The sequence below is a fragment of the Gekko japonicus genome, unplaced genomic scaffold, assembly GCF_001447785.1.
Source record: "Gekko japonicus isolate JY-2015 unplaced genomic scaffold, Gekko_japonicus_V1.1 scaffold4014, whole genome shotgun sequence".
NCBI lineage: Eukaryota > Metazoa > Chordata > Lepidosauria > Squamata > Gekkonidae > Gekko > Gekko japonicus.
In genome coordinates, this window is record NW_015167165.1 from 35,179 (window position 1) to 53,264 (window position 18,086).

Here is an 18,086-nt window from a genome sequence, read left to right on the forward strand (position 1 = left end):
AAAAAGGTATTTCCCCCCAAAGTCTCTGTGGATGCGCACAAGCACCCAACGGAGCATGCACATTTTTGGTGTACACAAAAAAATCCCCCAGTTTGCCGCACCACGCGGCTTCTTTCTTGCGCGCAGGATTGTCCTGTGATCGGCACCTCTCCCTACCCACGGGACCTCCATGGGACCTCCACAGGAGGTCTGATCGCTTAACCGCGCATTAGTTTGCCCCGGGGCAAACAGCCATGTTTCCCGCCCCGCATTTTCCTGCCCGCATTTTCCTGCCGGTGCACTATAGGTAACCAGTGCAGTGCTTTCAGCACAGGCTGGATATGCTCCTGCTTGGGATGATAAAAGGCTGACTTAGCAGTGGCTGCTACCTGGGCCTCCATTGTTAGAAAGGCATCCAGGAGCACCCCCAAACTCCTAACCTTTGGCGCTGGTACCAACGGCGCCCCATCGAAGGACAGGAGTGGAATCCCTTACCCCATGCCACTCCGACTCAGGCACAGGACCGCCGTCTTCATCAGATTCAATTTCAGTTGGCTCAGTCTAAGCCAGCCAGCCACAGCCTGCAATGCCAGGTCCAGATCTCCCGGGCTAGAGTCAGACTGGCTGCCCGGCAGCAGATATTGCTGGGTGTCATCTGCATTATTACACCCATGCAGTCTTCAAAAGAGATTTTCTTTTCAGGGAGGGCACATTTTGGATTGAGGTATGAGCCTTCGCCATTACTCTTTGCAATTAATGGGCTTCCAGTGCATTTTCCAGATCCCCCCCCCCCCCACTCATTCAGTTTGTAAAATACACATGAGTGTTAGTATATCTTTTGGGATTAGCTACCCTAAGAGGGTTTATTCCTTTACTAAATTGAAGGACATCCTTGTGAGGATGGCTTATATTTGTATTCCTTTATTTGGCCTGTAGTAAAATTCTCCAGGAGCTTGTGACTGTGTCACCAGACTGCTGATAGGTAGCTTTAGTGGCCAGGTGCCAGTTGGAATTATCCTAGGACTACAAGGTTGCTCCAGGGACTTCAAGGAGTTCCCAAGTCTCAGATAGGTTTCAACAGTGTGCAGAGACCATTGGCTCCATGCAGCAGGAAGCACTGTAGATGGGCCGAGGAAGGATGGAGTTTCCTGCCTAGTCAGCAGTCTTTACAGCTGATGCTGGCATAGTGTTCATTCCTGATCTCTAACCTGCACTTGCGACTTCACCTCTTGGCTTAAAATTTGGCATAGTTTTGGCTCTTGATATTGTGGCATTGGAGCTTTAGACCTCCTTGTACCTGCAGACCCTCAAGCTGCTCCTAGTTGCTGCTGCTGTTGACTCTGGCCCTGGAGGATTTGCCCCGCAAGACAGACGGATCGGGGGCACATCAAGCGGGCGCGATCACACCGCAACATCCCCGACCCATCCCTTCGGGCCACAAACACGCATCAAAAAGGTAGTAGCAACAGAGCACTACCATCCGGATGATGCGCAGCAACGGAAGGCATCTGGTTGGGGAAGCGCTGGTAGCCCGTCGCAACCAGCGCCATTCCCTGTCCCACGCATGCGCACAACTGCACTACTGCCGGTTTGCTGCACAACAGTGTGATCGGCTGCCAAAGCACGGAGCCGTGGGGGCACGTTGGATCGTGCTCCCGTGGTTCTTTTTGCTTCGACTCTAATTTACCTCCCATTGGCAGCAGATCATCCCGCTCGTGTGTCCGGGACCTCTGTCTCTCTTCCTAGTAGTCCCTTTACCTTTCACCTGTAAATCTATGCCTCAGCAAGTTACATCACTTTGAGTGACATAAAAAGGACAGTAAACAAGAACTAAACTGGATGGAAGACAATTCAAGCAGAAAGAAATAAGAAGTGGAGTGATTTCACACCCATTTCTTGTTGCATAATTATCCTTGAGATAGTCCAAATGTTTAGAGGGAAGGGAATTGAAGGTCAATTCAGAGCTCCACTTCCCTTCCTCCACTCCTGACATTGGAGGGAGTTTGAACAAGCCCTGATCCTGCCTTTCCTGTAAATCCACTCAGACTCTGAGGCTCCTCCACATGTATTAATAGGTGTTTACTGTATCTGGTGAAGCAGAGCTGGTTTCTTTCAGTAGTTTTCTATGGGTGTGTCATCTTGCCATATGCTTTGTTGCAAAGTTATTTATATTCCACTACTGTTTACAGAGGGAAGTATGTATGTCCACTCCTGTCAATGTGAAAAAACAAACAAACATTGGTATGCTTAAATGGACAAATACTGCCCCGAAGCTTTCTATCCAGACAGGATTTCAGAGTTGCTTGCAGAAGCTTGCAAGGGATGTAAATGTTTCAGGCTAGCTTCCCAGCCTGGTTCCAGAATAATGCAATGCATTTTTGTATTAGCTTGCCAAATTGAGAAGTCTCCAAGCAGACATTTTTCATCCTGTCAGGATGGAGTTAAGCATTGTGGAAGAAAAAAAGAAACTTCCATAGATTTGAGTTCCCACATGTTTAAGCAAGCGCTTGGCACAGAATGGCAGAATTTCTGTTGCAGAATAATGGATGAAAGAGAACTGTTTCTTCAGTAGACAATAAATGTATGGGGTGTTAACCAAGTAGTCAAATTTTAAATCTCACTTGTTAAATAGTGGATTTGTTTTTAACCAATGGTCATCACAAAATATCCAGTGAAATAAAGGTACAAAATCCACTCCAGGCAATATTAATGGGTTATAGAGAAAATCATAAGTGAAATATACATGATTCCATAGTACATCCAAGTTTAGCAAATGGCCGCCTTCTGAAGAAAAAAACACGAGTAAGATTTTGCACCCTATATTGTATATGGCACAGTTCAAGGGTCTATATACCTTAAAGTCCTACATGGCTTTGGACCAGCATACCTGAAGTACTACCTAGTAGGGATGGGCATGAACTGGTTGACAAATGAAATTTTGTCACAAATTTTGGGCAGTTTGTGGTTTGCGAAGCACTTGTTAATGAACTGAAGAACCACCATGAACTTCCATGAATTTTGATGCAGTTTGTGGCGGTTCATGAAGGTAAACCCCTGCTTTCTGCTCTTCACAAAAAACAGCTGTTTGGTTTAAATGGCTTGGAGCAGGGCTTTAAACTTTAAATGGCTTGCAAATTGGCATGTTGGTTTGTGGTTCAGCCATGAACCGAACCACAGAAATGCAGTTCACGTCCACCCCTACTGCCTACTCCATTACCATGCTTCTGATCCTAATGTCTGTGATTTTCATCAGTAAACTTGCAGAGTAACTTGTTACTTGTTCAAAATTCAGCTACATTATTTATTTCTGTAGGTGCTCCTTGATCTTGCCAGTTTAATATTTGAAGAGCAGCAGTCCCTGGAAGTCATTTTGAAGAAGATAGCTGCCACCATCATCTCCTTCATGCAGGTGCAGAAGTGCACGATTTTCATAGTGGATGAAGACAGTTCTGTGAGTACAGAGCCTGATTTGTTTGGTAGAAAATACGATGCTAGTTCTTCCCTTGGAAACATTAGAGCAGTGATACTCACTTTGCAGCTTGTGGAAAGCCATATTCAGTTACCATCAAGCAAAAGATCCACATTTACTTCCAACCCTGACATGTGGCCTGTTATCTCATGGAACCTTGCAGCTTACCTATTCTTCTGACAATGGCTGTTCTAAAATGGGAAGCACCTGTGAACTACAAACCTCACTGACCCAGGGCCTTACCCACTTACCTGATCCATGTTTCGAAAGCTATATTGGGGAACAGTGCTCAGAGGGGCCACAAGTGGCATGTCAAAGAGCCACATGTAGCACTTGAGCTACAGAATGAGTTATCACTGCATTAGAATCAGGGATTCACTTCCCATCATTTGCACTGGACTACACTGGGAATCTACCTTTTGCAAATCATGGAGAGTGGAAAGTAGAAGCTATCCATCTTGTATCTGTTTTAGCATCAGGTCCCACAATCAAGTGTGTTTTTCAGTTTAGCACAGTACCATTTTACATCTAACTCAAAATAATTTTTTCACCAGGCTGAAACTTTGTCTTTCCCAGTGGTAATTGTAATAAGGTAAAGTTAAGAGAATTAAAATGAGAAAATGTTGGTGGGAAAACATGGTGGCAAATATTTAGGCCTAGCTTCTCCTTAAGTCCTGTAAGACTATACCTTGAGATAGAAACTACTCACTGGTCACAACAGATCTGTTGTTCTTACCTGTAGTTAGACATGAAAGAAATTAAGTAAACGTTTGTTGTGAAATACAGATGATTCCATTTGTACATATTAACTAACCAGAAACTTGTTTTTCATGCTTAGGATTCATTTTCCAGTGTCTTTCATATGGAGTTTGAGGAACTAGAAGACTCTAGTGATGCCCACAAAAGGTAAAATTAATGGGTCTGATCTGTTAGTCATTAAAACTAATGGCTTGTGAGACAACCTGATGAAACTTTCAGTTGAGGCCCTACAGTTCTGTCCCAAGTACAGCCCAAAAGCCACCAGTGGCCCAAAGGCAGTGTGGTATCACACATGCTGAAATTAGATATGCTCAGTACAAGGAGGCATTTTTTTGAAAAATAATTTCTTTGCCAAAGGGGCTGACAATCAGTGTCCTCTGATTAGAAGTGGCCTTTTTCAATTTCTGACTGCCTGAAACCAAGAGTCTTCCCTCCCCCATCTTACCCATAATCTTCAGGAGGGCTACAGGAGTCTTCATTCCCCATTTGGGTGCCTGTGATGGGGCTTGGGCCTTTTAAGGCCATGGTGACACCTTGGCAAACAACTGCTGGTGCCTGAGTGTGGCCAGACTGACAGCCGAACCAGGAGGAGGCTGTAGAAGTAAGCCAATATAATTCCTGGCTTCTTTAGAAGAGGCATGTGTGACATGGCATGCCTGTCTCAAAATGAACCAGGATGCAAGCTAGGTTGGAAGTCGATAGGCTATCTCCACTGTGATTGAGGGAGAGGCCTCCAAGAGGAGGAGGATCAAGGTGCTGACAAGGCCATCTCCTCTTTGTTTGGGGGAGGGTGGGGCTTTGACACCCCCAGCCCCACAATGATGACTAAGAACCCCCACAGCTAAATGGATGAGAAGATATAATGAGAGCCCAGTTTCCTTTCAGCCTATCATGCATAAGCCTCAGGAGGATGGATGTTCATTGCTGTGGTACCTGTGCAGTCCCACAGGGCTACTGTGCACACACAGGCCTGCCGAGGAGAGATTTTTGAAGCTCAAAAATGCCTACTGATGCAGAGTGCCCTTCCCTCAGTTCTCTCTCTGCTACTGTGAGAGGTTCCTCTGTTGAAGCTCTGTTTCAACAGCCTCCTACTGCTCATTACTACCTACCTCAAACCCTTGCCTCCTTAGAGACAAGTTTCCAGAATACAGCACAAAAATTGCTCCTATGCCGGTCCTGTAGGTCCAAGATTCCCCGCACTGATGACCATGATGAATGCCTTATGTGTCTTGGCGAAGAGCACGATGTCTCGTGCTGCTCTATCCACCAGTTCACGCCGAAAGCTACTCATAATAGAGCTTCCACCTAACAGCAGTAGTCTGTCTGGCGCTACTTATGGGAAGAAACTGAGTGATATGCTGCCTTTGTTGCTGGCAGATAGATCTGAGCAGCCTGTGGCTCCAAGATCAAACACGACTACCCCAGGTCCAACTCAAAAACCAGGGAAGACTACAGGCATTTCTCCCACATCTTGTGAACACAGCTCCTCACAACTAAGGAGGCATGTCACAAACACCTAGACAAGCAACCGAAATCAAGATTATCATCTACCCCATCCCATGCCTAATCCAAGGACTTGGTTCCAACCAGGCCATCTCTGGAACTGTTTAAGGAGGCAACTTCTGTTCCGAGAATTTATTTATTTATTTATTTATTATTTAGATTTTTATCCCGCCCTCCCCGCAGGCTCAGGGCGGCTTACAGGGCATATCGCCGGTATAATACTACAATAAAAACATTAAAAATATTAAATAGTATCAAATATTAAGACATCATACAAACAAAACAGTATCTGGTGCTCACCTCCTAAGAACAAGATGGCGATCTCCTAAGGTCTCATTCTCTTTTCGAGGTGCCCACATCATGGTGACCCTGTCCACAAGGCTTGGGGCGTAGATGGTACCATGGTGATGGCGGCTCCTATTCGAACGCCTGGTGGAAGAGCTCCGTCTTGCAGGCTCTGCGGAACTGTGCTAGGTCCCGCAGAACCCTGATCTCCTCTGGGAGCTCGTTCCACCAGATAGGAGCCGCCACCGAGAACGCCCTGTTCCTGGTCATAGCAAGTTTGATAACCCGGGGACCTGGCACATCCAGCAAGTTCTGAGTCCCAGACCGTAGTGCTCTTGGGGGGATATGTGGGGAAAGGCGGTCCCTCAGGTAGGCTGCCCTGTCCATCAGGTTCCTTGCCCTTCTCCTGTTCTTTATCAGAGCATGAAGTAGAAGATTTGGAACCTCCTATTCCCTGTCATCAACCCACCCCCCGCTCACTGTACGGATCCATCATATATATCAGATTCAGTGGGTCTGTATTTAATGTTGTCCCAATCACTGTACCAAGGACAGTGTGACTACTACGACCAGAGCTGGGATCCATAGGCTACTCAGTTCCAACAGGGCAGAGACAGGTCATTTACCTCTGGATAATACAGAATCTCCACAGGTTCCACAAAAGGATGACCAGCCCTTTGAGAACATGACCTTTCCATACAATCCCACAGCCTTTGAGGACAGAGACTTTGACTACGCCTCTGAACCCTCTTCTGAGGACATCATGCTCGAATCTATATATTCCCTTTACATATGTAACAGACAACTCATTCACATGAAATCAACATGCCCTGCACTCGTCTTAGAGCCACATGTCTTTGTTTTGAGTGATGCTTCTAGACTACTGGACCTTAGTTATGCAAACCGAGACAGAATCCAGCAGGAAGGATGCTTCTTTCCTTTTTCCACCCCACTGCAAACTCATTAGTGGTTGACCACATTCATGGAAAGAACAGTTGCATGCAACACTCTGCCCCAATAGATAAGGATGCCCAAAAGTCGGAAGTTTATTACCGTCTGAGATCAGAAATCAGACTCATCAAATGACACAGACATTACTAGGTGTCAGAATATACTGAGTATAAAAAGATATTTGCCAAGATAAAATTTGTTCTGGTCATGCTGGGCATGACAAAAATATACATATACGTGCACTTGGTAGAATAAAATCTGTTAAAACAAAAGCATATTCTTCTGCTTGACTGAACATGCTAAAGCACAGAATTTCACTGCCTTTATAGTAATTTCATTACAGCAGTCAGTGAGAAGCAGTGAAACATAAAATTGATTGGATCTGCCTGGATATTTGGACATAATTGGAGTGATATACAAAATTGGAATGTTCTAGTAAAACTGGCACTATAGAAGGACATGCTCAGTTGTTTCTATTGAACTGGATTGGCAAGGACAGAGTCGTTTCACATATGGGATATGTGCATATCTCCCATTGAGCAGGGCAGATAGCAGCATGTTAAGTTGAGCCAAGGTGAGAGGTCTGTGATGTTTAGGGGGTTCCAGCAGATAGAGGTAGCTAGATGGAATGAAGTTTCAGTTATAATTCCCCACTGCTGGAGCAGAGTAGGCTCTCGATCTGTCCAACTGAAGGGAGGTGTCCTATAGTCTCTATTTAACTATTATTTTAGCTCCTTGATCATCAAAATAATCAAAACAGAGCTGTTCCACCAGGCCTTTGGTTAAGGCGGTGGGCGTGTATCTTAGTTGGCCTCCCTGCTCTGGCTCCCAATCAGCTGAAGGGGTCCATTTGATTCCACCTGTGGCTCTAACAGATATGAAACTCTTGCTACCTGTATGATTTTTTATTTATTGTCTTAACTGATTTTAATGTGATTTTATTGTAATGAGTCTTGAACACAGGTTCTTGTGATCTGCCCTGAGCCTGCTTTGGGGAGGGCGGAATTTAAAAAAAAAATATCTCAAAAATAAATAAATAAATAAAGATGCAAAGGGGCTGTAGAAGAACACCCCAAGAAGAGCAGTTTGTCCTCAATTGTTCTCACCCACCTTGAATGGAAACTGTCTGAAAATATTAAAGAAAATAATGGGGGGGAGGTTAGCTTAAGCCAGAAACATATAGGTTGAAACCAAGCCCGTGCTTCTAATGCTACCAGGCCTCCTTCTAGCCTGAGCAAGGCACTGGGGACACATCGGGGTACTCCAAATAAGGATCTTAAAAATTTAGACTGTACTTGTTCCAGTTTAAGGTGATGGTTATACAGAGAAACCTGTGATCCATATATAAACTGGGGGATCACCTTACCCTGAAAGACTTTCAGTGCGTGTGGGATGTGGGATGCCCCTTTTGTGTAGGGATGGCCATAAATTAGATGGGGTAGGCAGAAAAACCAGTGGCTCTTCTATGGCCCTTGGGTTCAAAATTGTTGACTGCCAGTGCTTAATTGCCCACTACCAGCTGTTCCTTAGGGTCAACGTAGCACCTTACCTAGAAATGCTGTCAAAGGACAACTGCAAACTAGCACAACTATTAGCCCCAGAAGTGTCCAGACTCTCCAGACATCAAATCTCCTGGGATAAACATTTTGTTGACTGTGCAACCCACAGCCTTGCCATTGTGCTATGACACCACTCCTAGCTAAGGTTCACTGCACTTTCCTACTAGATGCATGCCAGGATTGAAGACCTACCATTCAAGGGCACAGAACTCAATAGCACTAATACAGACAAAGTCCTCAATAAAATGAGAAAGGACAAATTTACCACCAAGACCTTAGAGGTGATTCCTTCTACACCTTCTAACTGTAAGCCTAGACCCTACTTCAGGCCATACTACCCATTGCCCAGAGGGAGATGACCTCAGACCAACACTACAAGCTGCTTCCAGGAGCCATTATATACACCCACGACCCAACCAGCTGCCCAGCAAAGAAAAAGATTGTTCAGTTCCAGAGGCAAGGAGACGCTACAGTCACACAAATCCAACCAACCTTCTCAGCAGGGCTTTTGACAAACACAGCTCATTCCTGGTTGTTTATCTAACAGAGGACTTGTAATCCAGCCAGATTACCTGGCAAGACATCACTCAGGACCAGTGGGTCATAACCATCATGACACAGAGTTATGCAATAGCGTTCCCTCCCCCTTCCAATGTACATCCCCCTTCCAATGTATCCAACCCTCCCGCCCATTCCTACTGCTTCTGGAAGAGGTCCACACTATAGTAAAAGTGCCTGCAAAAGACCAACACTCAGGATTCTACTCCAGATACTTCTAGGTTAAAAAGAAGGGGGGGGATGAAACCAATAGTAAACTAATTCCTGTTAATAAAAAATGTTCAGAATGTTATTGATTCCCAATGTCCTCCCTCTTTTTGCCAAGGTGCATGGTTGATAACACTAGATTTGTTGGGTGCATATTTTTACATGCAAACAAGACCAGAGCACCAAAAATACTTCTGCTTTCAATGCAGTTCCTGCCACTTCCAATGCAAGGTCCCTCCCAGAGTATTTACCAAGGTAGTAGCAGTTGTAGTAGCCTTTCTAAGAAAATTTTGAGCTTCAAAAAAAGTCTTCACAGCAGGCCTTGCATGTGTCTGGCTGCACAGGTGATCACTTAGTGAACAGCAGTTGCAGGTAACTGCAACCCTGTTTTCTCCCATCTTGCCTGTGTATCTTCTTCCCATAGTGCTGGAAGACATTTGTAGTTACTGGGCATAAAGCAAAATATAGATGGCAGCTTCCCACATTCTTGGTTGCGTGCTAATTTGAGTGTAGAGAAGCAAAATGATTGAGTTTTCTGCAGCTGTCCTTCCAAAACAACTAGATTTGAATCCAGTGGCACATTAGAGACCAACAAGATTTTCAAACCTTTGTTGATGTGTAAGTGCCTTTTAAAAATGTTCCTCCACATGCTGCCAACAAACTATGTATTTTATGAGCTTTTTTATATTGGTGGTATTGTGCTTTTTAAGAACATTCAATAAAATTAAAAAAAAGATTTTCAGGGTATCAGATGAAGATGAGCTTTGATTCAAAATCTTATATCCTGAAAATCTTATTGGTCTCAAATCTAGCCGTTTTGTTGCAGACCAACACAGCTACCCTCTGGAACTATCCCTCAGTAATATCTCTTCAGAGTTTGTCACTCATGCTTACCCTGTTCATGCTTTGCCCGCTGTTCCCATTAATGGTTGTTTGTCCCTGAGTTAAGGTCTGCCAGATAGCAATCTTGACCTTCAAAAAATTTCTTTCTTGAAGATGCTTGAGACACAAAGGAATAAATATATTCACAAGTAACATTTTGAACATTTCTTTGCATCTTTGTACCTGTTTCTCTCTGCTGGAGCCAAAATATTTTCATTTAACAATGTCTTAATTCTGTTCATATTAATTCTTAGTGAGTTCCATTGAAATCAGATGATTAACTTTTAATTTAATATATTTAGGATTGAGGTGCAGTGACAGCCAGGCTCAGGGGTTTGGGAATTGTGATTTTAGTAGCCTGTGGCAGAAAGTTAATCCAGCAGTTCTCATTGCAGGGAGGCTTAAAATTATGCATTTGGAGAAAAGCAAGTCCACTGCAGAAACCGTAGATGGTATGCAGAACAACAGGACAGGATGGTCCAGGCAGAAAACATCTCAAGAGTAGCAGACTTGGGGAAATTAGGCAGGGTGTTGGATTAGCTGTGTGTTAGTGTACTCAGGGATATTTTGAAAAAGTTTGTCATCACATTTTCAAATGTATCTCTGCAAGCAAAATGGCAAGGGCTTCAGAGTCTAGGTACTCTGGAACACACCAGTGTATATCATTGTGCTTGAGTATTTCAGATGTCTACATTTAAAAATGGAGATGCTACCTAAACTCAGAAACATGAAAAATAGTTTTGATGGTGCCCTAGCAGAAGATCTAGTTATGCACAATAAGTGGTGCCAGTAAGAGGGGAAGTAGCAATAGTATCTATGTGCCTTAGATATAGTTCACTGTATATCACAGTTACTCAGAAGAGATTCATTTTAGGTCCTGATTTGAAGATGTGGATGCTGAATTGCTGTACAGCAATTCCAGTGCAATAAAATGCATTTAATTCTAAAAGTGTCTATTACATGAAGTTTACTAAGTGCTGAGAATACTACTAAGTGTTTCATCTGCTCTGTATTATTTGCAAGCATGCCAAAATGTCAAATAGTACTATTTGTTTTGATTTTGGACAAGCCTATTCTACCATTTCTCATTTACACACTCTTCATTCCTGTACTTAGATTCTATTTCATCTTCAGTTTTTGTTTTCTTTAAATCTGTTTGTCAGTCCAAGTTCAGATTAATCTCTTGCACATTTGTCATTGGCACAGTGTGCCCCAAATCAAAATTCTAGCTCAGTGAATTACCTTACTGCTTCCATTTCCTCCTCTACATGACTTTCTGTGCTTTGTGAGTATTAAGAAAAATCTCCAGTTTTAAGTATGAATTTAGAGAAACCAGTCTGTCTGTTCTTTCTTCAACAGAGACTATGATACAAATCAGATTAATTATATGTATGCCCAGTATGTCAAGAATACCATGGAGCCTCTCAACATTCCAGATGTTCGCCTTGACAAAAGATTCCCTTGGACTGTAAGTAATGTAAATTTAGATTTGGAAGCTGGCAGTAGAAATGCATAGGCATTTCAGTTGTGGGAAATCTTGTATTATTTGATGCCATTCTTGCACATGTGCTGCCTTGAATAAAGGCAAGAGGCATTTCTAACATCTACTATATACTTTTGTCCCTAGGTGTTTTCTTGTTTCATGGAATCTTATCTACCTATTTTGGCTTGGGCTGATTCATTGTTTCCCTTTCTTCCTGCCAGTTGGACAGTGCAGGGCTCATGTAGCTCCACTTGTTCCTTCCTCACCACATTTCTCTCTCGTAACAACATGAGCAACAAGCATTGGCAAATTCTGGTCGTCTTCTTGTAAATCTCCCTCTCCTTTTTACTTGGCCCAACAAATCTCTGTTTTGCTACTGCTTTCACCACTCATTAGCTGCAAGCCCAGGTACTGAGACAGGCTCTGCCCTAACAAGTTTGTCTTTTAAAATAGCACCGTGCTTAGAGCCTCTTCATGTGAACAATCTTTAAAAATGCAGTTTAGAACTCTGGTGAGAGAATAACTAATATCTGCAAAATTCCCATTTGAAAATTTATTAATTTAGGATATTTTAACCTACTTTTCACTATAAATGACCTGAATGTGATGCACAAAATAAGCCAGGTTCACAATTTCTACTTGCTATTCACAAACTAGTTCATAAAGCAGAGTGGATGGAAACAGCTTTGCCCATTATTTATTTATTTATTAAATTTATATCCCGCCCTCCCCATATGGGCTCAGGGCGGCTAACAACAGAGGCAAATGCCATAGCAAACAATTAAAACAGCATAAAAACAATCATTAAAGTGTGGTGCTCTTGATGTTAAGTTTTATTAGTCCAAGATGGGTTCGATTTGTCGACGTAACCTGGCAACGTAAGTTCTTCGGTCATCTAGGTGTCTTCCTAGGGCCGTCTCACTTATAGATCTAATCCACTGTCGAAGATGGCAGCTCGGTGGTGGCACAATGACGGTGGTGGCACAATGACAGCGGCGGCTCCTATGCAAAAGCCTGGTGGAAGAGCTCCGTCTTGCAAGCCCTGCGGAACTGCGCCAGGTCCCGCAGGGCCCAGATCTTCTCTGGGAGCTCATTCCACCAGACAGGAGCTGCCGCCGAAAAAGCCCTGGACCTGGTTGCAGCCAACTTGATGTCCTTGGGGCCTGGAACCACCAATAAGTGCTGCGCCCCCAACCGTAGTGCTCTTGGGGGAACATATGGGGAAAGGTGGTCCCTTAAGTATGCTGGACCCTGGCCATCAAGGGCTTTATAGGTAAGAACCAGCACTTTGAAGCGAATCCGGTATGCTATAGGCAGCCAGTGCAGCGCCTTCAGCATAGGCTGGATGTGGTCCCATCTAGTAAGACCCATCAACAGCCTGGCCACTGCATTCTTCACCAGCTGCAGCTTCTGGATTTGTGACAAAGGCAGCCCCATGTAGAGAGCATTACAGTAGTCCAGCCTCGAGGTGACCGTCGTGTGGATCACTGTGGCCAAGTCCTCGCGGTCAAGGAAAGGAACCAACTGCCGTGCCAGCCGAAGATGGTAAAAGGCTGACTTGGCAGTGGCTGCCACCTGGGCCTCCATCGATAAAGAGGAGTCCAGGAGCACTCCCAAACTCCTAACCCTTGACACCGGCACCAACGGCTCCCCATCGAAGGCTGGGAGAGGGAGACCCAACCCTGAACCGACCCGATTTAAGCCCAGGACCTCAGGCTTCACCGGGTTTAACTTCAGCCAACTCAGTCTGAGCCAACCAGCCACAGCTTGTAATGCCCAATGAAGGTCATCTGGGTCGGAGTTCGACTGGCCGCCCAGCATCAGATAAAGCTGGGTGTCATCCGCATATTGATGACACCCAAGCCCAAAGCTCCGGGCAATCTGGGCAAGGGGGCGCATATAGATAACATCAGAGACAGCACCGCCCCCTGAGGCACCCCACACTCAAGAGGATGCCTCTGGGACTGCTGTTCCCATATCGCCACCCTTTGTCCCCGACCGTGCAGGAACGAGGCAAACCATTGAAGGGTGAGCCCCTGAATCCCCACGTTGGCGAGGCAGTGGGCCAGCAACTGATGGTCGACTGTATCAAAAGCAGCCGACAGATCTAACAGCAGCAATGCCGCCACACCACCTTGATCCAGATGCCTACGGAGGTCGTCAGTCAGGGCGACCAATGCCGTCTCCATCCCATGACCCCGGCGAAAACCGGACTAGAAGGGATCTAGGATTGAAGCATCCTCCAGAAAGCCCTGTAGCTGTAACGCCACCGCCCTCTCTATACGTTTGCCCAAGTAGGGCAAATTGGACACCGGCCGATAGTTGGCCAATTCAGTCGGGTCCAAAGATAGCTTTTTCAGGAGGGGGCAGACCATCGCCTCCTTGACTGCTCCGGGGAACCGTCCCTCCAAAAGGGACTTGTTGATAATCTTCCGCAGGGCACCACGAAACCCCTCGTGGCCCACTTTAACGAGCCAGGAGGGGCACGGATCAAGGTCGCATGTGGTTGGGTGCACAGATACGAGCAGTCTGTCAACTTCGTCCGGGCTGAGTGGGCTAAAACATTCTAAACTTGGTGAAACAGTCTTCAGGCAGGCAGGCAGGCAGGCAGGCAGGCAGGCAGGCACTTACTTACTTCACTCCTTGTAGAAAGCGACTTGCTTTATAGTTGTAGGAGATGGAGGGGTGGAGTAGAGCAGGTGGAAACAGCTCTGCCCTTGATGAACCAGTCTCTCCCCCAAGCAGGCACTCACTTGGGGAATATTGTCCACAGTTGCATCCAAATAGTTCCAATGCAGTTCATTTGACAATTGTGATGTTATGAATGCTGTGACATGAATATATTTATTACAAGACTGCTCTATTAGAAAGGGAAGTCAGAGTGCAAGGTAGCTGGAATGTTTAACTGTGGAATGTGTACAATGAAAATGTCTTAAAAGTGAACTCTTAGTAATATTGGTAATATTGCATGTGAATTTGGTAGCCAAAATTAAATAAACGTGCATAAGAAAACAAATCTCCACATTTCATAACTATAAGGTTTTGTACAATGTTATGTCTCGCATTTTTGCCTGTACTATTTGTATGGATTAAGAGATTAATTTACAAGAATTGTGTATTTTCCCTTAACAGAATGAAAAAGCAGATAGCAAAAACCAGAATATAGAAAGTTTGCTATGTACACCAATTAAAAATGGCAAGAAGAATAAAGTGATAGGTATAATCTTTGCATCTTTTAAATGTTTCATTATGCATTTTTCATGTTATATTACTTTTAAGTGTGCTTTATATTGTGGTGCTTTTGACAACTCAAGAGTTTCAGTACTCTGTAATGGAGCAAAACAAACGTCAAAACAAAAACAAATCCCAGTATCTGGTTTCTTAAAAATTGCTTTTGTCCTTATCTTCACTGTCTGTCATCTGATCCAGTGATAGCAGGCTCAGTGGCAAACTCCAACCAAATGCAAAAGGGTAAGATAGTGACAGGCCAGCCCTTATTCATAGGTAACTGGAGAAAAGGACATTCCATTTTATCTGTTATGGATCTAGATTTATTTTTTTCTTATATAAAATCACCTAAGCTTGTGGCAACTGGTGTGTTTTGTCACAATGAATTTCATATTTTAATGTATAAATTTATCATGCTGTACAGGAAAAAACTGCTTCCCTTTGTTTGTCCTGAATGTAATGGTAGCACATGTCACTGTAAGATGTGTCTCTTCTTCTTTCTTCTCTTCCCTTTCTCCATCATGTCTGCTGTGTTCTCTTATATGTTGCTTCACACAGACCCAGGCATACATACAGTTTATTTTATTAAATATTCACTGCTTTTTCCAGAATGAAGACTTCTTTTCTGAGACAAGAACAACAAGAAAACAATCCCTTCTCTCTGAGACACACCTAAATGCTTTATCCTTTTCCCATGTGGCTACTATTCTTGCAGTGCAGTAATAATCAGAGTTATTCCAGTTTAAACCCAAGAAAATCTGTGGGCTAAAACTCACACTATTTTTCCTCTAAAGATTCTCCTCTTCTCCATTTTATCCTCCCAGAGTTCTCAGAAAGTGACTGACCCAGCGTCACTCACAGTGCCATCCTGAGACCACTTTCCTTGGAGCTTTGTGACTGAGTCATAATTCGAACCTGGGTCTCCCAAGTCCAAGTTAAACTCTCCAACCACTACACCACATTAGCTCTTCATTCTTAAGTACATGTGTCCTGTTTTACAGTTCACATTACAGTGGAATGCAGAAAAAAGGGAAACAAAATCCAGAGATTCCAAGATTTTACTTACACAAGAACTTGCACAACTTCTTGTAGAAGCATGAGAATCTACCTGCTATATTTATTTATTTAAAAGATTTCCACGCTGCCTCATCAGATTTCTACTTTCAATCAAAATAATACCATATCAATATACAAAGAAACAGCCGTTAAACCCAGAGACATAAACAGCATTAAACTACCTGTAAAACAGACATCAGACCAGAAGCAGACTATTAAAAAGCTGGCACAATAAATCCTCCAATTTTAAAGTATCAGTAAAAAGATACGTTTTGGATGTACCCGGTATAGCATTGCATGCACTCTTGCACAAGCACTTTTACAGGTTATTTGTGAAACTGTGGTAGCAGCTATCTTCCTTGGTGCCTTGGATGTTTTGATGTGTCATCTGGTTTTGTGGGCATTCCATAAACTAAAAACACAGTCCAGTGACAAGTTCGTTATGGAAGTGTCACAAGCAGAGCATAGAACAAAAAACTGAAATTTACAAAAGGATTGCTTATGTACCTAAGAACCCATTTTCAAAGCCATGCAGTTGTAATGAAAAGAGGATTGGATGTCTCAAATAGGCAATGCATGTAAAACTCAGAGTTACAGCCCAAAACTTTTTAAAATTATTTATTTATTTATTTATTATATTTATACCCCGCCCTCCCTGCAAGCGGGCTCAGGGCGGCTTTCAAGGGAGGACTAGTGCTCACACATAAAAACACAGTAAAACATAATAAATCAGTAAAACCATTTAAATCAACAAAGAATAAAGTGCTCACTTAAGAACAGGATGGTCTCCAAAGTTTGCAGGGGAATATCAGGCTGCTATTAAAGGCGGTATTACCTATATTTATTTATTTATTAAGATTTATACCCCGCATAGTCCAACTATAGTTGGTACATAGCCCGGTGCCTTGAATAAAGTAACTGTAGCATAGTTTACTTAACTTTTGTAAATTTTGACCCTGCATACACAGAGCTTTGGCTACTATCCTTGCAATGTAGTCCTATGCAGAATTATTCCAGTTTAAATCCAGTAAAATCAATGGGCTAAAACTGACATAATTCTTTGTGGAGTGCACTGTTTGTTCTGTACCACTGAGATTAATTATTCTTTGAATTCTGGCTTAGCCTCACTAATGATATGTTGTAGCTCTTAAACTAAATATGAATACAAATTTTAAAAGCTGCATTTGTAAAAAAAAGAAGTCATTAGCCAACTGTTCCTATTGATGGGTAGTTAACTCCAGATCCTAAAACCAGCCTCAGCAATCTTTCTGTGTTGCTTCTCTGCAATGCTTTAAACTATGACTGGATCAAAAGATCCAGCCATGTGTTTTTGATAGTTACAGTTTGTCTACTGATTGATCTGTGTCATTGCGATCACATTAGATTCTTTCCACTTAAGGAAAGGGGAGTCAATTTGTGAATCAATGACAAAAGATAGTGACTTCTGAAGACTGGAATTGGATGCTAGCAGCTTCAGTGGGTGAAGTCTGTGAGGATGAATCCACATGCTCAGGCATCAGCCCTCACCATGGTCTTGTAGAGATCTTTTTCGTGGTCTCTGTGCATCACACCTCTGGGATATAGTGCGCCTGCGCCGACCTCAATAGGTTCCCTCTTGAAAGTGAAAGGGATTTTCATGCCTGCTCCCCAGTCACACGCCGGCCCCACTGTGCATGACCAGGAGTCATTTCCTGCAGGAGCGCACAGGAGCAGAGCTCCAGCAGTAAGGAGCCCAGGTGGTGGGCACATGCAGCAAGCCCCGCCCCCTGCTCCCACAACCCTCAGTCAGGCCACAAGAAGCAAGAAGCAACCAGGTAAGTTGCAGAGGCCCCCCCACCTTCAGGTACAAGCTCTCCCTCTTCTGTGAGGGCAGATTTGCACGTTCACCCCCCCCCATAGCTAGCAATCCAAAACAGTTCAGTTGCACCTTTAAGACCAAGTTTTATTCAGGTACAAGCTCTCCCTCTGTGAGGACAGATCTGCACCACCCCCCCAATACCTAGCAATCCAAAACAGTCCAGTGGAGCCTCAGTGGTGGGTATTGCCTTTTGACACACTTCCAGTGATCTCAGGGGGCGTGGCATATGCAAACAAGTTATGCTAATAGGTTATGCTAATGAGCTCCTGCACCTCTTTTTCTACGAAATGACCCCTGCGCATGACCAAG

The 18,086-nt window shown here is 43.8% G+C and overlaps 1 protein-coding gene across 1 annotated transcript in view; it reads left to right on the forward strand.

Moving 5' to 3' along the window:
* PDE5A (phosphodiesterase 5A) overlaps nucleotides 1-18,086 on the forward strand; it is a 94,080-nt gene that overhangs the window by 35,080 nt on the left and 40,914 nt on the right. Inside the window, exons 5-8 of the mRNA XM_015413111.1 lie at nucleotides 3,293-3,430; nucleotides 4,287-4,354; nucleotides 11,512-11,620; nucleotides 14,768-14,852. Of these exons, the coding sequence (XP_015268597.1) occupies nucleotides 3,293-3,430; nucleotides 4,287-4,354; nucleotides 11,512-11,620; nucleotides 14,768-14,852 (400 nt within the window). The remainder of the gene's footprint in view (nucleotides 1-3,292; nucleotides 3,431-4,286; nucleotides 4,355-11,511; nucleotides 11,621-14,767; nucleotides 14,853-18,086) is intronic.